This window comes from Papilio xuthus, unplaced genomic scaffold (assembly GCF_000836235.2).
Source record: "Papilio xuthus unplaced genomic scaffold, Pxut_1.1 DF824992.1, whole genome shotgun sequence".
NCBI lineage: Eukaryota > Metazoa > Arthropoda > Insecta > Lepidoptera > Papilionidae > Papilio > Papilio xuthus.
The window spans coordinates 1,587,690-1,606,338 of NW_013533657.1; the positions used below are offsets into that span (position 1 = coordinate 1,587,690).

An 18,649-nucleotide genomic window follows, 5' to 3' on the forward strand; every position below is an offset into this window, starting at 1 on the left:
ATTAATTAACAACCAACGAAAACACATTAAAAATTTGCATTTAGCACTTTGAAATATTCATACTTCCGTATATGTATGTGTCAAAATTTAAAAATTGTTATAAAAAACTTCTCATTACCTTGGAAATAAAACTGGTAGACCTTATTATGTGCCAATATTTTGTTTTTAAAAAATCTTCAATGTGGGACAAAGGCTCGCTCCACTTAGCTATGCACTTGGCCGACTAAATCACATGAGGTGTTTAGCTTAATGATGTAGGGATACCATGATTTTAGAATATTTTTTCGGGATAACTTAGATACTAAAATAGTGATTTATTGATGTAGATGTTGAAGCAGGATCAATGACTGGATTTCGTTTAGAGCTAATTAATACACAATTCAGTCTAAGGTAAACAAAGTTTGCCAATTTTATAGACTCAAAAGCAAAAGCAGCTCTAGCTTTGGAAATAGTGAAGAAGTGTTAGACGATGAGTCTGTCCGGCATTCTGTGAGAAAAAGAAATGATTTCTTAAAAAATGGATGTTAAAATGTAGTAATGCAATTAATACGTATTTGTCAAGTTGGGTACAGCTCCAAAACCGTGACAAATAAATGTAGCCATTGTAGTAATTTGTAACGAAAGCACTGTCGAGAAATTTCAATTGTGACCTTTACAAAAAATATGGTCACCCTACAAACAGCAGGTAGTAACTCATGGTTGACATTGCATAGAAATATTTCGATAATAGTCGTGCATTTATGTGTAAATGATATCCAGTTCCGCAACTCCTATCGCCGCTTATCGACCGAGGCTGCGCGGCGAACCTGACAATGAAAAATATAATTAGTGATGTTACTACGAGCTATCGACTATCGATAGTTTTGTTACAGCTAACTCTCAATTAAAATATAAGTTTTTATTTCTTAATTACTTAAATTCTATATTTTAAATATAAATTGTAATAATTTAAGATATACGTACTTTTTTAATTTTAAGCAACATTTTTATTGTTGTATAATAAGAGAAAATAGAAAAATAAAATTTTGTAATTTTTAATTTTCAACACAAGAAAAAAGGATTACTACTCTAATTTAATTACTGATTCATTCAATATTATTCCACCATTCTTCAAATAATTGCATTTTTTAATAATATGGTAATTAGATATAAAATAGCATTTTATTAAATGTTATATATAAAAAATAAATCTGGGCATTTAAAACTGACATTTGTTATTTTGTAGTTTATCGATAAGAATAGCGTTTCTCACTCTGGCTCATCACTATCAAGACATATAGGGGTCAGGCCTTCAAATGAACGAAGGAGGGTCATTTCGGTACAAATCATAGTTACCTTAAATATCCTTATGAAAAACGTAAGCGATGTAGTTGAGCGCGCACTTTGACACGAGTGGTTGCAACCCACTTTAGTGTTGTATATTATCGATATATTTTGTTTATCCTAGACCCAGTTAAAAAAGATAATATAAATACAATACATTCGAGTGTCATTATCAGATATTAAGTGATTGTCGAGAAAATGTGTCGTCTAATTGTGACCCTTTTATTATTTTTGTGTGCGAAGTTTGGACTTTGTTACGTTAATCGTAAGTACACAAAATATTTTTCAATTTTCATTGTTACAAAATGGTAATGGTTTCGAACTTTTAACGAACGTAGTTTACAAAGTATTATGTACGAGATTTTTTGTTTTATAACGGATTTAAAATTGGATACACAATTAATATTATTATATAGGAATAAAAGAAAATATAACAATTAATATTGACGATGATTTCTATTAATACTTCAAATATATTTAAAATATGCATATTTATTGTGCATAAAATTATATATATATATATATATAGTGCTTATAATTTCTTTTCATTGTTAAACAAGTGGAAAAAGACGAAGTTGGAAGCGACAGTGATCATTAAACGAAGCATTTTTTGTGTGCAAATTATTGAATTACTAAATAACGGAGTGGTCAGGGTTCAAAAGTTAAAAAACTGCGATCTTTTCACCAAGTTTGTTCAAATCTTACATAAAATATGTTGTCATGTTATCTTTCTAATATTATTAATTCGAATGTATGAAATGATGTTTATTAAAAAGTATCTCTAGCCATGTAGCCGTTACATGAATCTCGCTGAAATCTAGTATAGATGTAAAACATCGTCTGGAAAACAATTAAGCTATTTTTAATACTACTGGACGGAGTTGCGAGTGATAATTAGTTTTATTAAGACAACCAGCAGTAGCCCGCGAATTCGTCCGCGCGGAATTAATAATAAAACATAAAAGGTAGCCCGTCCGTATGTTCTTTCAGACTACATTCTACATGTGTGCCAAATTTTATTAAAAATCCGTTCAGGAGATACCTTCAAACAAACATCCATCCATACCAACATGCGGATTGATATTTTAGTGAGAAGTAAGATAGAAATGCAATACTAATAATTGTTCATCATATTGTCTAGTTGCTGATATAGAATGTGGGGTCCAAAGTGCTCGTCGGGGACGCATCGTGGGGGGCACGGAGAGCCTGCCTGGAGAGATCCCCTGGGCGGCCAGCGTGTGGAGGCAGGGTACACACCAGTGCGGAGCGACGGTCATTAACGACAGGTGGCTGTTGACTGCCGGACACTGTATTTGCAGGTAACATTATCTATACTAATATTATAAAGCGGAAGAGTTTGTCTGTTTGTTTGTACAAACGCGCTAATCTCAGTAACTACAGGTCCGATTTGAAAAATTCTTTTTTTGTTGGATAGTCCATTTATGAAGGGAGGCTTTAGGCTATATAACATTACGCTGCGACCAACAATTTTTTGTCAATTCCGCGCGGACGGAGTCGCGGGCGACAACTAGTTTTAAATATTGCTTCACTAGTTGTGGGTTTCTGAGACCAAAATCCGTATAAAACATATTGTTATCTCTGTTACGTTAAAGATTTTATGAACATATTTTGGTCTCAGAAATCAACGGTAGATGTAACATTGAATGTTACATTTATCACCAAAAAATTAAGACACTTTCACAATGGGTTTATTTTAGTTTAATTTAAATATTATTTAGAAAAAGATTGTTTTTCAAAGAGACCGAAAGAGATGGGACTACGTTTTTGTGTAGGTTATTGGGTGTAATTCCGAACGTTTGGTGGGTTTATGGTGATAAATTTACGACTATCCAATTTCTACACTAGTAACCACAATCCATACAAAAATTTTAAATACAAAGTCAATATTCATCTAAAGGCAGTACAAATAAATCAATGTCCTACAAAGCAAGATTTTTAAATCGTCGAATATAAATTCATATTATTCATTATCCATTTCGGTAACGGAATACAAAAAATCATTTCTTAAAAACAAAAGCTGTAATTATAAAAACAACTGAGCGTCGGTGGCTCAGGGGTCAAGCACTTGACTTGCAATCAGCAGGTGCTGAGTTCGAATCCCGCCATGTACCAATGTGTTTTTCGATTTTCATATGTACATTTATCCGATGTTCTTACGGTGAAGGAAAACATCGTGATGCAACCTGCACATATATCTCCGAAGAAATTCAAAGATATGTGTGAAGTCAACCAACCCGCACTTGCAGCGTGGTTGACTATGGCCTAATCACCCTTAACTTAGGGTAGGCTCCGTCCCTCGGTGGGGACGCATAGTGAGCTGACGATGATGATGAATTATAAAAAGGTTACATCGGAAGGTTAAGGTTATCCAAATAAATACGTATCAATTGAAAATCGAATACGAAATACGACATTGTCCTTGGCGTCCATTGAGGTCTGCGCCCACAATATTTGACCTTAGCACCACTGACCCACTGATATAAAAGCCATGAGCACGTTACTCATCATTATTGCCTTATTAACATAATAATCAATGAAGATATAATTTTTTAACAAAACAAACAACCGGATTAATTTGCATTTTATATACTCAGCTATAAGGAAAATTAACTCTTAGTTTTTTATGTTACTAATATTATAAATGCGAATGTTTAGATGGATGTTTGTTTGGAGATATCTCCAAAACGGGTCAACGGATCTCTATGAAATTTGACATAGATGTAGAACATACTCTGAAAGAATACATAGACAACTTATTAAGTTTTTTTTTTAATCCGGTCGGACTAAGTCTCTCGACAGATAGTATTGAATAATTTTTAAACGAATTATTATTACAAAATGTTATATTAAGTTTCGAACCAAAACCATTCAAAAACAAAAGAAAATTTTATAAACAGTAGCAAGTTCAAAGCATTGTCTTACTGAACATATTTATTATTTCTTAAGTTCTTTAGTTTAGGTATTGTAACCGTTTTTATAAAACGCTATAAATCTTCCACAAAACAATTCGTATCGTTTTTTACTAGACTATTAATATAGAATCTGTCTCGGTAAGATCATTTAAAGAATTTTTGGTTGCGTTCGTGAATTTTAATTTACTTGAACAAAAGGCTTGAGATAGACAGTTTACAAAAAAGAATATCAAACTAAAAGAACATAAAAAATATTAATTTGACATGAAACTTATTCAAGATTAATAACCTGTCAGTTTTAGGTACAGACTTATGTCTAATTCTCGCAAATGAAGGAGAATGATGATTACTTTCTAAAGGATTAAATAAACTTGAGCAATGCCGGGCACAATAGTAGTCAATAAGGGTTTTAGATCTCCTCGCTTCCTAATTAGGGAGCCCTATGCGAGATTCTAGGGCGCCTTCTTTTTTTACCATTCCTTTGGAGGTTAGGTTACGTCAACATTGTAGTGTCAGATTCGCAGACTTGTGGCGCCCTCTTTCTGTCAAGCGCACTAGACGGTCGCCCAAACGCACCCTAACGCCGGCCCTGGTTAATCATAATGTTCAGCAAACTAATTGTGTTGCATATAATATGAACAGAATCCTATTGCTGTAATCCGCCTAAGATATTAATAATTGTCTTGTAGTCCTATACTATACGGCTTACAGTTTGGAATACTCAGGTTTATACCGACCATACAAGTATTTTGAAGATTTATCAGAAAAACGCAATTTGTGAGCCTATAATTGTTAATTAAAATCTTCTTACTAATATAATAAATGTTGATGGATAGGCGGATGGATGTTTATATGCACAGATGTAGAGCATAATCTGGAAGAACACATAGGCTACTAATTAAGTTTTTTAATTCAGCTCGGCCGGAGTCGCGGGGGACAGCTTGTTTTATATAATGTGCTTTCGGAAAAATGTTTAGAAGATAAGGTGATAGTTTTCTACGTGTGAAGTGTAAAATTTCTGTTCTTTTCAGTGTATTCGATGAGTTTTACAAGTCGAAACAACTGACAGTCGTCGCGGGATACACCGACATCTCGTACAACGATGTTAATCAGCCGCTATCAAGAATTATTCCACACCCTGAATACAGGTAAGTATTGTAGAAATATAAGTTAAAAACTCGAAATGAGTATGCGGACAGGGAGACAAAGTGGTTATAAACACCATTTATTGTTTAAAAAAAACATCTGACCTTGACAATCAGGGCAAGAATCGTTTGGACGTTTCGTACGTACAGTGAGAGGCGACGTAAAGCAGTAACCAATATCCACATACAAATATTTGTGTAATTATGTGAATTATTGCATGTTACAGATGTAATAGAAAATCCAACGACGTAGCTCTACTGAAAACGGCCAGACAATTGATTTGGAACAGCGATCTCAGACCGGCGTGTCTGCCGCAAGCTTCGTCTTCCGACTTCAGTGGTACACCAGCTGTGGTAGCAGGATGGGGATTTACTAATGAAGATAGGGGTATAGGTATGAATAAACTTAAGTGTGCAAACTCCATTAGTTAGCTTTTGTTTTGATATTTTTACTAATTGTTTTAAGAAATTTTCATATTAATTTGAATTAAATCGATTTGGCAAACAGCTTCAATTATACATTTAAAGGAGTTATAAAATCGATTTTTAATTATGGAATCACTTTATATATTTCTCCTTAAATTGTAGAGCAAAATATATTTCAATACTCAACAATGATAGTTGATAGTATACAGGATGTTACAGGTGATGTAGTTAATTACATTATAATGAATTTTTACAGGATGTTACATTGTCCGAATTACGTAAAACTACTATTTATTCTATGTTTGATAACTTTCTTAAAAGTAGAGCTATTGAAATTGATACTTGTTGTAGTTGAACATTTACATTTCCAGGATCAAGACCTAATGTTCTGCAGAAGACTGATGTATTCGTGGTAACCAACGATGAATGTAACAATTGGTATGAATCACAGGGCAGTAAGATTAAGATCATATCGACTCAAATGTGTGCGGGACATGAACAAGGAGGAAGGGATTCCTGCTGGGTAATATAAGATTTACTACCGCTATTAAAATAACTAGTAAAATAGACCGGTGTCATCAAGAATATTCGTATCTACTAAACATCCTATCATTACAAATCGTAACGTAATAGCTGTCGCCTACGACTTCCGTATCGCGGAATTGAAAAAAAACTTATATAAGTAGCTTATGTGTTCTTCCAGACTATGTTCTACATCTATGCCAAATTTCAGCGAGATCCATATAGCCGTTCTCAAGATACCTTGAAACATCCATCCATCCATCTAAATATTCGCATAGATAATATTAGTAAGATAAGTAAAAAGAAACAATAGACGGAAGAAGGCAAGGATAGGGTAAAAATTATTATAGTTTTTAAGCAAAATTTTGTTACTGTACGGCTAAGAATTTGGGGTCATTGTTGTTTTGGAATCGATGTTACATTTGAATTATAGAAAACTAATTGGTTTACAGGCTGACAGTGGCGGTCCCCTTATGGTGCGAGGTAACAAAGGTCATTCCATGGTTGTAGGAGTGGTATCAACAGGAAGTGGATGTGCTCGAGCTAAGATGCCTGGTATTTATACCAGAGTCTCCAGATATACGGATTGGATTGTAGACAATGTTAACAATGATAATTCAAGATCTATCTTCAGTTTATTCTCTAGAAGAGGATGAATAAGGGATGAAATATTATTGAATTTATTTAGTTTGGTTAAGTTTACTGTTATTTTTATTGTTACATAGGTTTAGTATAACGACAAAGATTTAACTGTGATAGTAAAAAAATGTAAGTGTAGTAAATTATGTTCGGGTTGATAAAATTGGAGATAAATTATTTGAGTTTAAACATGTCCTATTTAATAAATTCAAAACAAATAATTAAAATTAAGTAAATGATGATGAAACGTCGGCGTCGGTAATCTGCAGCTCCTGGTTTCAAATCCTGCCAAGTACCAATGTGCTTTTCGATTTTTATATGTACATTTATCCGACGTTCTTATGGTGAAGGAAAACATCGTGATGCAACCTGCATATATCTGCGAAAAAATTCAAAGATATGTGTGAAGTCAACCCGCACTGGTGGGGACGTCTAGTGAGCTGATAACGATGAAATGATGATAACGTTACATATGTTATATGTTTTTATCTTGACTGATTTCACTTATATGAATTTTTGCATGTCTTTCCAAACATTTTTGATGTTAATAAGTCTAAGTAAATTAGTTGTAATTTATAACATTGCCTAATAAACTATTTTACAAAGATATGCCTTTTTCTTTGCAATATTTTTCGAAGTCCTTCTTACTTTCTTCTATTACGTCATATAGTTTTCTTCCTGATGTTTCTTCCATATCATCTTTTAATACTTCTAAAGCGCGTTCAATACAAACTTTAGCTTCAAGAAGTAATGATTTAATTTCTTCAGCAGTTTTAAAGCTACCATCACTTTTGACCTTTTTTGCTTTTAGGATTAGAGCGGAGTGCAATTCATGTTGCAACACCGAACTATATAAACTCAATCTAGCGTTCCCTGGGTCTAAAGTAGTCGTAATTTGAATAAGATCTTTGCACATTTTAATCTTCTTATCTAAAATTTCCTCTGACATATAACTTGGTTGTCTCCCATAGAGCTGAACTAAAGAATGTTTCAAAGAATACAAATGATAATGATTCGGATGTAAGAATGTTGATAATCTACAAAGGAGGTTCTCCAACATCGGAACTGATCCACCCATCATCAGTACACCGTCTACTTCTTCACCCATTTGAGATATCAGCATATTTATTTGTGAATTATTCACTTTGACAGGACATTCACTACAAGCCCATTCAGTATCATCGTCTAAAGGATTTTGCGGTAAATGCACCCCATTACAAGATTTATTTCCATCACCAAAACATTTCATAGCACTTAAATATGTACCTAATTCAGTCGGGTCGCTACATCTTGGACATTTGCAAGAGAAATATTTGGTATCCTTCAAATGTTGTCTCCTAGCTTCTGTTCCCCATAACGCGTGGCTATACATCGTTGTGATATGTTCATCTTTCATTATAGGAATAACGACTTTAACAGTTATTTTATATGAATCATTTTTGTCTGCGCTTGATTGGTTAAATGTATGTTTCGTGTTCGGAATACAACTGTGCTCTAAGATGCAAGTATTAGCGTATAAAGCTTGAAGTTCTGCGCCTTCGGGTAAACGTATTTCTAACGCATTCGTATCAATAATGCCACAGATTCTATGAATTAGTTTTTTAGAAATATCTGTTAAATACTTATCTTTGATATTTTTATCTAATTTATTAATAAAATTCTCAAGTAGATATTCAACGATGAATTCATTGGCTTCTCTGAAAAGAATAAAATGATGTTATGACCAACTTTTAGGTAACCATGTTAATAGACTATATTAAATGGTACTAATATTAAGACAATTACGACCTTAATTATGGCAACCTGCTAGCCGATTTACATCACAATCACCAAGAAACAAATATGAAATTATACCTAGACTAGCTGTCGCCCGCGACTCCATCCGAGCGGAAATAAAAAAAAACCTTATTAGTAGCAGTTTAGCCGGATCCATTCAGCCATTCGGCAGATACCTTCAAACAAACATCCGTCCTTCTATCCATGTGAACATTCGCATTTGTTATACTAGTATGATTTATTTTGTCTACATTTACCTTTCTGTTAGGATTCTGTAGTCAATTTTCGACTAGAGCACACAAAATGTAAAAAAAAAATTATGAATGTAACTTACTCGTAAGCTTCAGTACCAGGACCCCTGCACTCCATATGCGATTGCATATCCAATACGCTTTTCCACTTCTCAGGCTCAGTATTTAGTAGAAGTATACATCTCAATGGTAGTAAAGCATCGTGCCTGAAAAATAACAAATATCTTACTAATATTATAAATGCAAACGTTAACAATGATACATTAATGGATAGATGTTTGTGTGAAGTTATCTCCAGAACGACTCAACAGATATCGCTGAAATTCGGCATATATGTAGAACATAGTTTGGAAGAACACATAGGCTACTAATGAATTCCTTAAAACAGCGCGGACGGCGTCGCGGGTGATAGTAAGTATACTCTACTACATTTTACTTTATTTTAAATGCAATTCATGTGACCTTTACCTGTAGTAATCAGCCATATTATCAAGTACACAATCGGGGCGAGTACTTAGAACGGCACACTCAACCCCGTGATGTCGGGGGTCAACTAAACCTGGACAGTTACCGCTGCACACTGGCCAGCCGCATCTGGAAATGATTAAACAAATATATTATATTGTTAGTTACATTCTAAGACATACGCTGGAACCTTACAAATATGCACAAAGCCGTACTCCCGTACAATTACTTTTTACTAAAACAATATTAGTTTGACAGACCTACGTGGATCTTTAACAATCATTTAGAGATCTTTAGTTCGTGGGAATTAAAGTAAATTTTCTTTACTAATCACTCTCAATATAATCAGAACACAGAACGAGCTCAATTTTCTAGAAATAAAAGTATAAAACTCGGTACTTTTATTTCTATGAACGTGTACAGCATAAAATTCTAAGTACAATCCCGATTTACGGAGTTAAGTTGTTATTATCGTCTTAAGGACAAAAAAAAATAGGATAGGATAGTTCAGTGTGAATTATTCTCTCGCGTCTTCCGCAGCGAGCCAACGGCCAAAGAGAGCGAGGTGTAGTGTAGACGAGCGTGTTTAGTACAGTTCATAAAAATACGTTACTTAGCACATCTTTCTCCAATGTCTGTGAATACAGGCTTATAACAGCCAACGCAAGGCATCTGCGCTTCCGGATCAAGCATTGCTTTTGGTGCGAAGACCAGCGGCCTTTCGGTCAAGACCAGATCCCCGGGCTGCAGGTCTCTGGTCGCGACCATATATCGTCCTAGTTCATCTGAACTCGCTACCTGGAATGGCAAAAAGTTTTAACATTTAATATCGGATTATTTTTTTATTAATATCATAAATGCGAATATTTGGATGTATGGATAAATGTTTTTTACAAAGTAAATTTAGCATAGATCATGAACGTAGTCTGGAAGAACACGTAGGCTACTAATTTTCTTTTAATTCCGCATGGACGGACTCGCGGGCGACATCTAGTATTATAAAAGAAGTTAACTTGTATGATTCTAGATTAATGATTTTACTATTTTAACGCCACCTGTTCACAAGTTACAGATAAAAAGCACTCTTCCAAGCTCCAGACTGGTAATCCAGAAATTTAATTTGATGTAACAAAATTCCGCTAGATGGCATTGTTACAAAAATTACCTTGTACGGTGTTGTAGAATTGTCATTTTGCCCCATGATTCTGAAATGAATTTTAATAACATTTTCAATATAGTATTTACATTAGCTTTATTACCAACGCTAGTAATAAATCTTATCAATGTTAGAGTAGAGTACAGCAATGTTACGCGTAATCGACTTGTCATATAAGTAATTCATGTAAACAAATATTTAATTTTGTTGATTTATATTTATACACTAATTTATAGAGAAATAAAATAGATCGCTACCTACTTCATTTCCAAGAGTTTCATTAAAGCACTTAGGCTTTAACCCTCTAGAAATCAGTGCTTCAAAAACATATTACCTTAAACATATATGTTCCTTTTACCGCTGATATAAGAGATAAAAATTATATCTTAAAAAATAAATAACAAAAAGCTCATACTGGGAGCAGTTGTACTGATACATGTACTTTGTAATCATATTGATTTCCATAATATCACCGGCGTTGAAAGGGTTAAAATACGTGTTTAACTAAACAGTACCCAACTGTATTATTTGGTTTACAGTTGTTTTAACATACATACTAACTTTTATAATTTGACGATTGATTTTAATAACTTAGTCACAAATTTCAATACAGTTAGTTCAATATATTCTCGCAAATAAAAAAAAAAATTCCATTACTTTATATGAAAATCCTCCCTAATCATATAATACATATGTGTATACATATATATTTATGAGTTAGTTATGTAAATTGTATGTGTTGCAAATCACATTTTCTTTGAAATCGGTTAGTGGGATACGGCGTTCTATTCTCGTACCATACGCAAATAATCTTATAACCGTGTCTTTAATTCGATTCGATACTTTACAGGTTAATCCTATGATTACTATTAATGTTATAATGTTCCTTCTATGTTATTAGTAACGTTTTGGATTGATTTCTTCGAGTTAAAGTTTTATCTTAAATATCTTGGGTTGGGTTAGTTTTACATACGTGTATTATTTATAAAATAAATACGTAATTTCATGAACAAATTTTAAAAGAATACAACAATCCTGGGAATTATTAATTTAAATGTCGAATAATTATGTAATATGAATATTTTAAACTTTTAACCATAGCTTGTAACACGACAAATTAATTTTCTCTTAAAAACCTCTTTACTTACCAACCTTATTTAATTTTGAAAAAACAACGCGCTTAAAACACACACACTCACAAAAACACACCTTAATTTTTTTCCACACGTGGATTTTTCACTGTTAAGTTTTCTTTGAACATATGAGCGTACTAACCGACCGAGTCTTCACGACTGGGTGCTTGAGTCCAGCGACTTACGTAATTGGTATAAATCTGTCCACATTACATGCATATGTTATATTCGTAACATAAAAATGTCAGAGATTTAAGCCTGGAGCTATTGATCTAGATATTTCTTGAATTAAATAAACTTTTTTTTCCTGGGTTACCGATCGTCACTTTCGAGTATTGCCCGTATGATAGGAGGGTAATTATTAGGGTTCCGTACCTCATAGGAAAAAAACGAAACCCTTATAGGATCACCTTGTTGTCCATCCGTCTGTCTGTCAAGACCCTTTTTTAACTGATTTTCAATATGCGTCCGTTTTTATTGGAATTCAATGTAGTATTGGTCTCGGGCCGATACTAACGGTTAAAACAAAATTCTAATTTAGTTTCCTCTCTATAATGATGTAAAATAAAAATAACGATATTCTCTGGCATTAGTTACTGACGATATCTAACAAAATTTAATGAAACTGCCACACGATTAAATATACAACAAGAAACAATCATATTTTAAAAGGAAAGCAGCTGCGACGTAAAAGAATTCATTAGGTTTTTTATTTAAACGATTAAACGACACTATCGCATTTCAATTTGTACGTTTTAAAATTCTTCAAGACAATTTGAATTCTCCTAACGATGTTGAAACCGGTAATCCGTCCGAGAACACATTACAGTTTGTTATTACAAAAGAGCCGTGGTTTGCAGTTTTTCATTTTGTTGGCACATCTCCCAAATGTTTAGTTGCGTAGAGATAATTATATGTATCTATTTTGGACGAGTATTGTGTTGGGACCGGGCCGGATCGGGCGTGCCTAGCGTCTTCGAGTGACAGATGCAAAAAAACAAAAATGGAATCTAAAAGGGAACTACCAACTTGTGATGTCTGCCAACAGCCAGCGAACCAGACATGCGGCGGCTGCAAACAGGTCTATTACTGCTCCAGGTCGCACCAGAAACAAGGATGGAAAGACGGACACAAGACGAAATGTTGCCCATTCAAAATTCAATTCACCTCCGCCTTAGGCAGACATATGATAGCTACTAGAGATATCAAGCAGGGAGAAATTATCCTTAAAGAGAAACCAGCGGTGACCGGCCCCAGAATGGCCAGCACAGCGCATTGTTTATCTTGCGCAAAGAAATTGCAACCAAGTATGATAGAAGAAAACTTAGATTACTACAAATGTCCATTATGCAATTGGCCCATGTGTAGCCTAGAATGTGCAAAAGATGAGGTTCATAAAAATGAATGTAAGGCTATGACAGGTAAAGGCTATAAGAGTAGTATAAAATATGATAGCCCGGAAAAAGCCGAAGCAGCATATTGTGTGATTGCACCACTTAGAGTTTTGTTAATGAAGGAATCAAATCCTAAACAATTTGACAATATAATGAATCTGGAATCACATTTAGATAAACGTATTAATACACACTTGTACAATGTGTTAAAAATTAATCTAGTAGCTTTCATTAAGAACGTTATTGGATTGCCTTTCAAGGACGAGACGATTCTACAAGTTGCATCCATTTTTGACACAAACTCTTTTGATGTCAGATCTCCGGACGGTAGTAAGAGATTTAGAGCCATATATGTTACAGCTTCGATGATGAACCATCATTGCAGACCTAATACTCGTCATATTTTCGTGGGTAAAGATTACAATATAGTGCTTTTAGCAACAGTACCCATAGCTAAAGGTGAGCTCATAACAGCTACATACACTCAATCTTTATGGGGGACGCTAGATAGAAGAAAACATTTAAAACAAACTAAATGTTTTGATTGTGAGTGTGAAAGATGTGGAGATCCAACTGAATTTGGTACTTATTTAGGTAACATATACTGTTCACTTTGCAATGGACTATTCAATGATAACGGTTTATCTACGGGAGCAATGCTTGTATCCACGAATACATTTGATGAAACCGCACCATGGAAATGCGAGAAATGTGACCATTATATTCAAAGCCGACAAATGTTTTGGGGAAATAATGCATTGAAACAAGATTTAAATAAGCTTAATAAAAGTGGACCACAGGAACTAGAGGAGTTTATAGAGAAATACAAATTAACTTTGCACCCAAGAAACCATTTGATAGTTCAAGCGAAATTAGCTTTGGCGCAAATTTATGGAAACTATGAAGGATACACATTACCAGGTATTTGATTCAATTCTAAATTAATTTTACGTACGCAAATGATTTATAGAGCTTTTACATTTAGTCCCATGTTTCAGAACTCCCGAACGATTTGTTGAATCGCAAAATAGAAATCTGTCACGAACTGCTAGAATTAGCAGATAAGTTGGAACCTGGATGGACAAGATTTCGTGGTACGATTCTTTTGGAGCTTCAAGCAGCTATGTCAATGCAGACGAAGAGAGAATTTGAAGATCAAAAATTAACAAAAACTGGAGCACAGGTCAATTGTCATTTCTTTTTTCATAGATGTTCCATAACAATCACTTACCAAAGTCTTGAGTCGTTCGAAAACGGTTTACGTGAATAATTGACTTGATGCCAAATTAGTATGTACTTGTCTAGGATTATAAAATTTGTATTTCAAGACATCGCCCTAGTTGATATTTATAACCACACATGTGACGTCATCAAACTATTAATGAATTAACCATTTTAACGAAACATAGACAACATCTTTTCTTACAGGACCAGCTAATGCAAAGTATGGCTTTACTACAGGAGGCGACGAACATATTGAGAGTAGAGCCACATATGGTTGAGACATTGGAAGCAAAAGTCAAAGAACTCTCAAATCAATTGGATACAGCTAACAGTTTTCCCGAATGACACCGTCTATTAAAAACTAATTTAAGTATTAATTTATTTTGTAAAAACAGAAGACATATTTAACATATTGGGAAGTTGAAAGTAGGTAACATGACTACAGAAGCTAAGAAGATTAAATAAAGCAAAAACAGACTATGCGTTAAACAAATAAAAATATATCTTATTATCAAATAAGTTATCCAGACTTAAAAACTACTTTAAGTATCTCAAGATAAATATTAAATATATTTTTCATTATATTAACCATTCCTAATGCATAAATAAAAGTCTTTATTAATTATCCAAGCATTTTAATAACATGAAGCAATTTTCCCTTAAAAAAATATATTTTCCTATCCTATAATCTCTTTAATGTAAATTTGTAGAGTTCTCTGTATTTTATTGAAGTGCCTTTCAACCTGAAATAATGTATTTTTCTATATGTTGTCTACTTTGATTGGTGTGATTTTAGTTGGTTTCGTTGTGACTTCTTCAACTTTCGGCACACTGAGTTCAACAGCGTCTCTATTTATGTGAAGTATGTTCTTGATCACTCGCGTTATCTTCTTATTTGGACAAGGACTGGTTTCTATCACGAAAATCTTTGCCATATTCTTGTCTGGCGGTGGTCCTTTCTTTGTGTTAAACTGAAAATATATAAATAATGAGTATAATAAACCTTTCAGAAAAAATCAATGGATGAAAGACCTTATTAGAGTTTGTCGTAAAGTCGAAACTTTAATTATTTGAATGATTTTCTTTTTCTTTTCTCTTTACTTTCAAATTCCAGAATTTTGCCCAATTTTTTTAATTTGTGCATGGCAATGATACTGGCTGGTCTCCAGCTGTGATTTGCTAAAGCTTCGTTACAGATTTTGAAATACTAACCATAGAACACGTGCAACACCAAGAACTGAATCTGAACCAAGCAACACCTTCAGTCCTGTCCATAGCCCTTCGGAATCTAAGGTTGGTAAAACCGTAGATAAGAGGATTTATAGCGCAGTTCACGTATATCAGATAGTTTGCAACAAACCACATAATGTTGTAGGCACCTTCGACCTAAGTATGAAAAAGGGAATGAAGACCAATTTAAATCATAAAACAATTACTACATAATTCAGATAATATTAACAGCATTCTAGACGGAGAAACTTGTGAAAGAACTAATAGCATGTAAAATAAATGGATGATGTCGTTGCGTAATTGGGAAACAACAGATTATGCTGAACTTTACACCTAATTTTTTAAATAATTCTGGATCTTTGTATACTTACGGCATTAATCTCCAGCGTTAAATTATTCCTCCAATAGACCAGTACCGTGTAGGGGATTCTGCAGAACGCGGCTGCGAGCAGCACACAGGCTGTTATCTTCATTGCCCTACCCTTGGCTCTGCTAACCACCTGACCTCCTCCGTTAGACGATAGTTTCCGAGCACTCCATTCCAAGCGCCATATTATTGTACCATACTGAAATGATGATAGCACAAAAGTAGAATGAATTAAGCAGATGTGTTTAATTGTGAAACGGACTTTTAAATTTTACTCACCGTTACAATCATCAGTCCTAATGGAAGCCAGACTAAAAGAATTGTAATGAAATGCCAGTAAATACTTAGAACTTTGACATCTTCCGCGCAGTACATCTCCAAGTAGTCCAGCCACTGCCGTTCCTAAAAATTGTTAATTTAAACACAATTCTTAGCAGAAATGTTGCTAAGTTTTTATTTTACATATCATAAGGTGGCAAAAGAGTGAGCGGCCACCTGAAATCGCTAAAATAGCGAAGCGATCCTCGTCGCACACAAACGCAATTGCAGATGCGTTGCCTTTAATCGACCGAGGACGGTATGCACAGAAAGTGAATATACATGTGTCCCCTCATCCGGAAAATCCACTTCCACTTCTCATCCTTTTCCTATAAGAAAAAGGTTGGAAGGACTAAAATAAGGCCCCCGGGGTGACAATTATTTTTACTTACCATAAATTCTCTCTTCACACTCCAAGGCAGTGACAGTGCGATTGCTATAAACCAAGTTGCAAAGATCAGCTTTGGAGCAACTGACTTGGTAACTCTCGCTTCAGAGTTGAGAGCGGCCGCGGCCAATCTGTCGTAGGAGACTAATATCACTGCTCCCACACTAGCTAGGAGAAAAGTCGCTGAAGGAAACATGATAAGAAATTTATTGTCTCCAGTAAACATGAGTTGGATACCATAAGATTTCAACTTCTTCCATATCTAAATAATAATCTGACTAATATTATAAATGCGAATGTTTAGATGCATGGATGTTTGTATAAAGATATATCCAGAACAGCTCAATGGAACTCTATGAAATTTGGCATTAATGTAGAACATTTATTTTTCTAACAGCTAGTCATAAAAAGAAAACGCTGTAACACTGAAAAAACATTAGCTATGATAATTATACCTTGTAGAAATCCTTCGAATTTGCACCCGAAATTCCTTAAAACGAAATGCTGATAGAAATCTCTGACCAGCATGAACCAAGGGCATAATATCAAGGTCAAAAGATCCACTAAGGCCAGATTTCCCACGAGATAATTACTGGCAGTCCAGAGCCATCTATTTTTAATGAGGATGATGAGAATTATGGAATTGAGGAAGATACCCATAATGCCAACAACAACCATTGCAGATGCTTTGACAGTCACTTCTCTTGTTGATTTCCGATGCCATAGTACATTGGGAAATGGATACTGTGATGTATCGATCTGAAAGAAGCACTTAATATGGGTTGTTGAGACCAAAATCCTTGTTTGTAACATAATGCTACCTCTGTTTTATCAAGGACATGTTAAATATAGAGATTTCGGTCCCCGAAACCCACCTCTGGTTATTGTTATGGGAGGTTTGATTACCTAAGGTACGGAATTGCTAGAACTTTATAAAGAATTCGTGGTAGAGTATGAGCAACCAAAGTTTAGACTTATTGTAGAAAACAAAGGCCATCTTTGAATACGACCTTCTTGAGTTGAAAAATTCAAAGACTCTACCAGAAAAGGTAATTAAAATTTATTGCATATCAAACAGAACTATACTCACATCGTCCAAATAATCAGCTGTCCAATTCGTACCATATCTTAAAAACATTTCATCATAGTCACTATTGTTATCCATGACAAAAAAGCTATCATTGAAATACACATGAATTTATTTAACTCTAACTTGTAGTATGAAGAATCTAGTTTGAACTGTGCTACCTTAAATCTGTACTTTCACACTGAATGAACACAAAGTAAAAGATTTTGTACGTTGTACAATGTTTAGTTCAAAATGAATATTTTCGTAAAAGCTCTCCAGATAAGCTTAATGTACGGTAGTCCATTATACAGAAAGCTTTTATCAAGATAATATTGAAGTACTGATATATTGAAGGTCAATGATACATCGCCAATGTACTAAATGAGTATTTTTTTTATTAATGGAATATAATACAATTTTCATTCATTACTTATAGACATTATCACTTAATGCCTAGATATGGCAACTCTATCGGTTCATTCAACCCGCCAATTATATGTGACGTATTTATTTTGTTTTTATTAATTAATTTTCTATTTTATTATAACACTAGCGGACCCGACAGACGTTGTCCTGTCTACACGTCTTTAATTCGAATATTATTTAAAATTTGACACTGCGATGGTAGCGCCATCTGTCGGATCCAATGTAAAACATTCCAAAATCAACAACTAATAATAATAAATTAAAAATTAATTAAAAAAACATTGTCCAGCGGACAAAATTGTGAATCTAAACCATTCCCAGATCCCTTGAACACACACAAAAAAAATCATCAAAATCGGTTCAGCCGTTTGAGAGAAGTTCAGTGACATACACACGCACAAGAATTATATATATAAAGATTTTCACTATAAGACTACCAGTGAAAGTAACATTCGATTACTATT

At 34.1% G+C, this 18,649-nt stretch overlaps 4 protein-coding genes across 4 annotated transcripts; 2 read left to right on the forward strand and 2 right to left on the reverse strand.

The window, feature by feature from the left end:
* Positions 1 to 1,200: 1,200 nt before the first annotated feature.
* On the forward strand, positions 1,201 to 7,020 carry LOC106126898 (trypsin-1). The gene is made up of 6 exons (XM_013324806.1): positions 1,201 to 1,588; positions 2,465 to 2,642; positions 5,288 to 5,404; positions 5,629 to 5,795; positions 6,199 to 6,350; positions 6,802 to 7,020. The coding sequence occupies exons 1-6, from the start codon at positions 1,522 to 1,524 to the stop codon at positions 7,003 to 7,005; spliced, it is 885 nt and encodes a 294-aa protein (XP_013180260.1). The 5' UTR covers positions 1,201 to 1,521; the 3' UTR covers positions 7,006 to 7,020.
* Positions 7,021 to 7,110: 90 nt separating this feature from the next.
* On the reverse strand, positions 7,111 to 12,096 carry SmydA-5 (SET and MYND domain containing, arthropod-specific, member 5). The gene is made up of 6 exons (XM_013324805.1): positions 11,846 to 12,096; positions 10,646 to 10,685; positions 10,094 to 10,278; positions 9,484 to 9,609; positions 9,099 to 9,221; positions 7,111 to 8,685 (listed from the first exon to the last, which is right to left on the reverse strand). Exons 2-6 carry the CDS (start codon positions 10,679 to 10,681, stop codon positions 7,587 to 7,589), a joined length of 1,569 nt encoding a protein of 522 aa, XP_013180259.1. The 5' UTR covers positions 10,682 to 10,685; positions 11,846 to 12,096; the 3' UTR covers positions 7,111 to 7,586.
* A 620-nt stretch (positions 12,097 to 12,716) lies between these two features.
* Positions 12,717 to 14,959, forward strand: LOC106126564 (SET and MYND domain containing, arthropod-specific, member 2). The gene is made up of 3 exons (XM_013324283.1): positions 12,717 to 14,084; positions 14,162 to 14,346; positions 14,592 to 14,959. Exons 1-3 carry the CDS (start codon positions 12,773 to 12,775, stop codon positions 14,730 to 14,732), a joined length of 1,638 nt encoding a protein of 545 aa, XP_013179737.1. The 5' UTR covers positions 12,717 to 12,772; the 3' UTR covers positions 14,733 to 14,959.
* A 149-nt stretch (positions 14,960 to 15,108) lies between these two features.
* NGR-A34 (neuropeptide receptor A34) lies at positions 15,109 to 17,855 on the reverse strand. The gene is made up of 7 exons (XM_013324227.1): positions 17,781 to 17,855; positions 17,146 to 17,449; positions 16,695 to 16,873; positions 16,264 to 16,386; positions 15,989 to 16,183; positions 15,600 to 15,773; positions 15,109 to 15,358 (listed from the first exon to the last, which is right to left on the reverse strand). The coding sequence occupies exons 1-7, from the start codon at positions 17,853 to 17,855 to the stop codon at positions 15,149 to 15,151; spliced, it is 1,260 nt and encodes a 419-aa protein (XP_013179681.1). The 3' UTR covers positions 15,109 to 15,148.
* Between the last annotated feature and the right edge of the window lie 794 nt (positions 17,856 to 18,649).

Coding starts and splice junctions, on each gene's coding strand:
- LOC106126898 (XM_013324806.1), top strand. CDS start 1,522: ATGTGTCGTCTAATTGTGACCCTTTTATTATTTTTGTGTGCGAAGTTT. Junction 1,589..2,464: donor TGGACTTTGTTACGTTAATC/GTAAGTACACAA, acceptor CATATTGTCTAG/TTGCTGATATAGAATGTGGG. Junction 5,405..5,628: donor ATTCCACACCCTGAATACAG/GTAAGTATTGTA, acceptor TGCATGTTACAG/ATGTAATAGAAAATCCAACG.
- SmydA-5 (XM_013324805.1), bottom strand. CDS start 10,681: ATGGGGCAAAATGACAATTCTACAACACCGTACAAG. Junction 10,279..10,645: donor ATTCTACAACACCGTACAAG/GTAATTTTTGTA, acceptor TTGCCATTCCAG/GTAGCGAGTTCAGATGAACT. Junction 8,686..9,098: donor CCTGGTACTGAAGCTTACGA/GTAAGTTACATT, acceptor TATTCTTTTCAG/AGAAGCCAATGAATTCATCG.
- LOC106126564 (XM_013324283.1), top strand. CDS start 12,773: ATGGAATCTAAAAGGGAACTACCAACTTGTGATGTCTGCCAACAGCCA. Junction 14,085..14,161: donor TGAAGGATACACATTACCAG/GTATTTGATTCA, acceptor CCCATGTTTCAG/AACTCCCGAACGATTTGTTG. Junction 14,347..14,591: donor TAACAAAAACTGGAGCACAG/GTCAATTGTCAT, acceptor CTTTTCTTACAG/GACCAGCTAATGCAAAGTAT.
- NGR-A34 (XM_013324227.1), bottom strand. CDS start 17,855: ATGGATAACAATAGTGACTATGATGAAATGTTTTTAAGATATGGTACG. Junction 17,450..17,780: donor CAGCTGATTATTTGGACGAT/GTGAGTATAGTT, acceptor TGCTTCTTTCAG/ATCGATACATCACAGTATCC. Junction 15,359..15,599: donor GGTGTTGCACGTGTTCTATG/GTTAGTATTTCA, acceptor ATATATTTTCAG/TTTAACACAAAGAAAGGACC.